The sequence below is a fragment of the Neoarius graeffei genome, chromosome 15 (assembly GCF_027579695.1).
Source record: "Neoarius graeffei isolate fNeoGra1 chromosome 15, fNeoGra1.pri, whole genome shotgun sequence".
Taxonomy (NCBI): domain Eukaryota; kingdom Metazoa; phylum Chordata; class Actinopteri; order Siluriformes; family Ariidae; genus Neoarius; species Neoarius graeffei.
The window spans coordinates 41,932,346-41,939,426 of NC_083583.1; the positions used below are offsets into that span (position 1 = coordinate 41,932,346).

The 7,081-nt window shown below is 38.1% G+C and overlaps 1 protein-coding gene across 2 annotated transcripts; it reads left to right on the forward strand.

Moving 5' to 3' along the window:
- Positions 1–5,282, forward strand: atpaf1 (ATP synthase mitochondrial F1 complex assembly factor 1). Of its 2 annotated transcripts, XM_060940527.1 has the most exons (9): positions 1–209; positions 537–645; positions 782–829; positions 912–974; positions 1,132–1,182; positions 1,359–1,406; positions 2,767–2,862; positions 2,947–3,054; positions 3,327–5,281. In XM_060940527.1, the coding sequence occupies exons 1-9, from the start codon at positions 1–3 to the stop codon at positions 3,501–3,503; spliced, it is 909 nt and encodes a 302-aa protein (XP_060796510.1). In that variant the 3' UTR covers positions 3,504–5,281. The 2 variants fall into 2 exon arrangements, with proteins under 2 accessions (XP_060796510.1, XP_060796511.1); XM_060940528.1 differs by lacking the exon at positions 1–209 and having other exon boundaries at positions 606–692; positions 3,327–5,282.
- Positions 5,283–7,081: the final 1,799 nt, after the last annotated feature.

Here is a 7,081-nt window from a genome sequence, read left to right on the forward strand (position 1 = left end):
ATGTGCGACGGGGAGAAGATGGCGGCGGCCATGGTGCAAATGGCCTGTTTGTACCGTGGGATGTTAGCAGTGAGAGCCGCGGGGATCCGACCGCTCATTCCTGGGCTTGTGCCGAATCAACTCAGAACTTTTTCTATGAACAAGGAACCGGAATTAGAGGAAAACCCGTATTATAGTAAATATGAAGAGAAGATCAGAACACTACGGAGGTAATGCAAATTATATACAACCTTGCTCTAGTACTACAACACTAATATCAATCCTGTCCTTTTATAATATATTTTTTAATCATATTCGTTTAAGCGCATATGTTGTGCATTATGTTAGATTTAAGCAATTTGCCTCTATATGTTTTCATATGAATAAATATGACTTGAATAAAATGAATCATAGGGTGGCAGAGTTATATTTATAACTATTAGATTTCATGTTTAATAAAAGTGCATATCATGTAGATTTATCTATGTATTTATGTATAATAATCTCTACGTTTATGGATGAGAATCATGCCTTTTTTTTTTTAATTGTATCTCCAGCACCAAACCTCGGGAATACAAAGCCCGACTTGAGAAGTGCAGTGAGATAAAGAAGGAACCTGTTGGACATTCAAAACAAGCTGACTTCATTAAACTAATGGAGCAGGAGGTAACTGACAGCTGAAACAAAGACATGTTTTTATTCATTCGTTTCACGTAAGTTTACATAACCTGTACTCTTCTAGTATATTAGAATGTATTCATGCCTTCTTTTAATGTGGAATATTTTTACTGTCTTTTTTTAGAAAGATAAGAGAGATAAAGCTGGACCTGGAGGTTTTACCAAAAACAAGGTAGCAGAACTTTGCATATCCTTAACTAAGATTAATTTAGTTCTGGATTTCTGAATTATTTTCTGTTTTGTTTTTGTGACAGACCTTAGATTCAATACTCAACCTTGACATGGTGAAGGACAAACCGGGTCCAGAAATTGGAGAGGTGGCAGCTTTGTTTATTGATTGAAACATTAATAAAATATATTCTAGATATACTGTATGTATGATTAGTTCATGGAGAATATTTTGGACATGGCAATGGCAACTTAAATTTATTAGTTACTAATTGAAACATTAAAAAGATATTATCCTTTCTGTAGCTCTGGATGAACTACTTCTCAGCAAAAGACACAATCAGTGCTGTTATACCGGTAAGTAAGCTCATTTCTTTAGTTTGCCAGTGCATGGTCAAATAATTGGATTTAGAGGATATTTGGTAAAGTGATGAAGCATTTAATTAAATACATTTTTTTTTTTAAATTGCACAATGTCACATTCAGCTAGACAGCTAAGATTTCACAGTAACTAAATACTTTTTATACTTCAGGGTTCAACATTTGAGATGATGATCAACCGTGCCAAGTTATGCCCAACGGTAAGATGTACAGTATTGGTATCTTTAAGATGGCCATGTTTATTTAATTGTCCTGGAACCCTAAGGGTGCATTCACATAGGCAGAGTTTGGTACATTGTTTAATTTTAGGCAAACAACACAGCAAGTTGTGAAAATGAGTTGTGAGACACAAACTGAACCAAAAGGCAGAACTGTAGAGCTGCAGAAATTCTGTGTGCTCTGGATATTTGGACAAAAACAAACACTGAAACTAACCTAAACCAACATGTGACCTAAAAAAGCAGGATCAATTTTGCTTTGGTTCAGACTCCGCAAACAGACTAATAGGTGTTAAGGTGCACATTTATTTCAGTCACCTGTTCAAGTAGTAGCTGTACCTTCTCCCATTAACATCTTCAAATAAGAAACACGAGTGTGAACTGTGTAAGTTTGAAGCTCCATATGTGTAGATGGCTAACCCAATGAAACCTACAGGACCCTGAGATCTCCAGCAATAATATCATTTATGTCACAGGATCCCAACCCTGATCCTCGAGTATGTGTCATGCACATTGTAGTGTTTCTCTGCTCTAACACACTTCAACAAAAGGAGGGTGTTAATTAGCTAATTAATTTTGGAGTTATTTGGATTAGGGAATACACTAATGTGTCGGACAGGGGTTTTTCCGGACCAAGTTCTGGAACCTGAGATAGACGTGGTGGTGATGATAAAATACCATTTGACCACAAGGTGGCAGTATTGTATTAAAAAACTACAATGAAATCTTCTCGTCCACGTTAGGGATCTGTTGTTGGGTTTCAGCTGGAGAAAAAAAAAATACAGTTTGTTTTGGGCATATTTGTTTTATTTGGATTAGAACTAAATCATTTTGAATGTACATCAAAAAATTTGCAATGTATTTTTTATGACATCAGTTTGTACAAGTTATCAAAATCACATTTAAAAATGCCCTTAGGTACTCTTAATTTATTATTAATTAATTGATTAATTTGCGGCGGTACGGTGGTGTAGTGGTTAGCGCTGTCGCCTCACAGCAAGAAGGTCCGGGTTCGAGCCCCGTGGCCGGCGAGGGCCTTTCTGTGCAGAGTTTGCATGTTCTCCCCGTGTCCGCGTGGGTTTCCTCCGGGTGCTCCGGTTTCCCCCACAGTCCAAAGACATGCAGGTTAGGTTAACTGGTGACTCTAAATTGACCGTAGGTGTGAGTGTGAATGGTTGTCTGTGTCAGCCCTGTGATGACCTGGCGACTTGTCCAGGGTGTACCCCGCCTTTCGCCCGCAGTCAGCTGGGATAGGCTCCAGCTTGCCTGCGACCCTGTAGAAGGATAAAGCAGCTAGAGATAATGAGATGATTAATTTGCATGAACCTTGTTTCTCCATCAGTTTCTATACGCTCTGCCCCGAAAAGAAGGATATGAATTCTTTCTGGGTCAGTGGGCAGGTCAGGAGCTACACTTCACCTCTCTTATCAACGTTCAGGTAAAAAGTTCTGCAGATGGACTAAGTTACATCCCAGTCTATGGCCTACTGTCTCTTAAAGCACATTGTTGATTTTCCTTCCAGACTTTGGGAGAAAACGCTTCTAGCCAGCTAATTCTGTACCACTACTCAGACCTGAAGCAGGACAAGGACATTGTGCTCATGACTGCTGAAATGGATAGCAAGTTTATTGTGAGTAGCACACTCAAGTGTTTGGCTAATACTGTTGGTAAAGGAATAGTTTGGCTAATAGTGAAATTTATAGTTAAAATTTTATTCATGGAGTTTGTGTTATGGTAAATTGGCTTCTGTTAGTTAAAAACAATATTGGACACTCTGCTTCAGTTTAAAACTGAAGTGGGAATTTTTTTTTCCTAAATTTAAAGTTCCTTTGAGAGTATGCTATTTGTCTTCCATACATGTTCTGCATATTGTATGTTCTTTCTTGTGCTCTTGTTCTCCAGACTGTTCTTGAAGCTCAGTGTTTGGCCAATCAGGTGCAGTTATTTTATGCAGCACAGAGACATGAAACTTTTCAACTAGTAGAGACGTTCAACCATAGACCGGCGGAGTTCAAACACATGTCTGTGATTGCAGAACTTGAGCAGAGCGGGATAGGGCAAGCAGTCACTGCAAAGTAACACCTAGTCCTGTGGGGAAGAGGTTGGAGGAGCCATGTGTAAAGGAGAGGAAGGACACTCTCCTGGCAGAGAAACTGTCTAGTCTTTATCCCTACATTGTACTGACTGTATTAGCCCTAGCTGCGATCATCTTACAATCTCAACCCAAAGGTTCAAGATGTTTCTCTGTGTCTCTGGCTTTAATCTTTGATGACTCGTTGTATTTCAAGGAATGAAGAATTCACCACTTTAGACCACTAAAAGTGACTTTTCTTCAACCATGATAAAAGGGTAAAGTAGAGAAACAAGTCTGAAGCTTGACTATCCAACATTGAGCTTGGGAAATTGTATTTATGATACTGTGCATGAGGGCAGTTGACTCTAACTGGAGAACATAAATAGTTTGGAATATGAGAAGACAGTTATACATATTGTTGGCTTTGAATGTTGTCTGATGCATTTGTGCAAATAATGAATGGAACTTTTTTAGCATTAGAGTTGGAACAGTTACACTGACAGTACCAGTCAAAGGTTTGGACACAGTTACTCATTACTATCAATGAGTGTGTCCAAATCTTTGACTGGTACTGTATATGAACTTCATGGCCACATTAATTTAAGTCATGTAATTTAAAAAAAAAATTAAGTGTAAATGTGAAAATCATTTGTTTCACTGTTTGATATCTTATTGGTAATAATATACAGTGTAAGAGTGAATCTGTTGGTTCAACCTTTTTAACACTCCAGAGTGTCAAACAGTGCCTTAAAAGGCAACAATGATGTATAGATAAATTTACATCTCATGGAAATTTAAATTCATGGCAAAGCCTGGCATAATGGTTATAATGATGTAATATAGTTTCACACCTCATCTCATTATCTCTAGCCGCTTTATCCTTTTACAGGGTCGCAGGCAAGCTGGAGCCTATCCCAGCTGACTATGGGCGAAAGGTGGGGTACACCCTGGACAAGTCGCCAGGTCATCACAGGGCTGACACATAGACACAGACAACCATTCACACCTACGGTCAATTTAGAGTCACCAGTTAACCTAACCTGCATGTCTTTGGACTGTGGGGGAAACCGGAGCACCCGGAGGAAACCCACGCGGAGAACATGCAAACTCCACACAGAAAGGCCCTCGCCGGCCACGGGGCTTGAACCCGGACCCTCTTGCTGTGAGGCGGCAGCTCTAACCACTACACCGTGCCGCCCTAGTTTCACACCTATTATTGAAAAATGGTTTCAATCAAGACAAATGTTAACTGCTGTGTATATACATTTGATCAAATTTAGCTAAATGTGTTCATTCTTTGAAGGCTTTGTTGTATCATGTATCTTGGCAAAACTGAAACTGTGAATCTGTTGTATCCAATTGTCATTCGATAAATTAAATCCTTCTCCCTTAAACCCAGATTGAGAACTTATTTAAATGGTTCAGTAATAGTGACTGTTACATGTGAGACAATTTGAATGTTATTCTGTCCACAAGGTTGGAACCCATGAAAGCAGCACTAACTTCACCCCCAAGCCCAAGTTAAACCCCTGTATTTGCAACACATTTCAATTCCAGGTTTAAAAAAAAAAAAAGGCCTGAGTAATTACCTGACAGGTTAAATCAGGTGGGATTTGGGAACTATATGCTTTGCTGTGTTCTAGTATGGACTGTGATCTTCAGCATTCTTTCTCCATTCTGCATGAAGTCAGTGTCAGTGCTGTTCAGTAAGAAGAGAATTAATTAGCTGTTATTAAAGTTTGCCACTTATAAATAAGGTCATTTATAAGGTGTCAGCTGTTATAATAAATAGCTTGGAGTGCAATTACCACCACCGTCCTCTGTGTGTGTGTGTTTTTAATCATCTTAATGATATAAGTAATTGTTTTAAAATGTTTCATTTATCAGCACTTACGGTGCAACTTGAGTGTTAAATTAATGGGTAACTAAATTAACATGATATCCAATGCCTTTAATGTATGAATATCACCCCTGTGTGCCTGCTTTCACCTCTCATTCATTCATGTGATCTTTATTCTGGTCAGGGTTGCATTAAAAGTGTAGTAAGGCGAAGTATTGCAGGAAAATCTATTCAGCAGTCTTTCTGGTTAACAAGTTAACCCGATTTTGTACTGAATGAGTGTACCTGCTAACCAGCTACAGTGGTATCTTACAGTGTGTGTGTTTTTTTTATGTTTTGGTCATCTCTGTGGTTAACCAGTTACAGTGATAATGTACATTAGGTTATATTAATGTGTTGGTCACCTCTAAGGTTAACAAGTGAGTGATAACAGATGTGAGTTGAACACTACCATCATAAACCTCCTCCATGGCTCTCTTCAGGTGGAGCAGTCTTTTCCCTGCTCTGGAAACTAGTGATGGACGTGATGACTCGTTTTACGGATTCGATTCTTTTGAAGTGCGTCATCGTGCGCGAGTTTGAATTCATTTGATTCACCACTCATCCGTATGTTCATTGTTGAAACCTATGGTGTAAACAACAAACTATGCTTAGTTTAACCTATCAATATTGCCTTTACTACAGCTTAACATCATAAACTACTGCACTCAGAAAGCCCCTTTAGGGTGTATCTTTCACTTGGAGGTACAATAATAAAATACACCTTGATTAATTCTCCCAAATGGCTTTTTCAGAATTAATTTACACTACCGTTCAAAAGTTTGGGGTCACCCAGACAATTCTGTGTTTTCCATGAAAAGTCACACTTTTATTTACCACCATAAGTTGTAAAATGAATAGAAAAAATATAGTCAAGACATTTTTCTGGCCATTTTGAGCATTTAATCAACCCCACAAATGTGATGCTCCAGAAACTCAATCTGCTCAAAGGAAGGTCAGTTTTATAGCTTCTCTAAAGAGCTCAACTGTTTTCAGCTGTGCTAACATGATTGTACAAGGGTTTTCTAATCATCCATTAGCCTTCTGAGGCAATGAGCAAACACATTGTACCATTAGAACACTGGAGTGAGAGTTGCTGGAAATGGGCCTCTATACACCTATGGAGATATTGCACCAAAAACCAGACATTTGCAGCTAGAATAGTCATTTACCACATTAGCAATGTATAGAGTGGATTTCTGATTAGTTTAACGTGATCTTCATTGAAAAGAACAGTGCTTTTCTTTCAAAAATAAGGACATTTCAAAGTGGCCCCAAACTTTTGAACGGTAGTGTACATGAAGCTTAATATTAAAATATAAAGAAAACTACATCCTTAATTACAATAATAATAATATATAAAATTATATAATGCTAGAATAAATGATGTAAAATAATAATTACAAAATTAAAATCAGTGTCTTTTGGTGTGGATGTAGTGCACTTTAATAACATTTATGGACCTTTCTGGGTAAAAGAGGCATATTAAAGGTACAAAAGATGGTCCAACCCCTGCGATAAGGAATAGAATAGTTTATTATGCTTTTTCCTGAGAGTGTATAGTAGGCTAATAAATAGCCTGGTATTACAAAACAGTAGCTTAGGATAACATGTGGTTGTGAATCATTTGGATTTGAGAAGCGTCCATCACCTTGGTTCAGTATTTCGGATGAAAGGAAAACCTTCGATTCGTTCGTACTTGTG

What these genes read in the sequence shown, in the direction of transcription:
- atpaf1 (XM_060940527.1), top strand. Translation starts at nt 1, where the DNA reads ATGTGCGACGGGGAGAAGATGGCGGCGGCCATGGTGCAAATGGCCTGT. An exon ending in AAGATCAGAACACTACGGAG is followed by an intron (nt 210 to 536) that starts GTAATGCAAATT and finishes TTGTATCTCCAG; the next exon opens with CACCAAACCTCGGGAATACA. An exon ending in TTAAACTAATGGAGCAGGAG is followed by an intron (nt 646 to 781) that starts GTAACTGACAGC and finishes GTCTTTTTTTAG; the next exon opens with AAAGATAAGAGAGATAAAGC.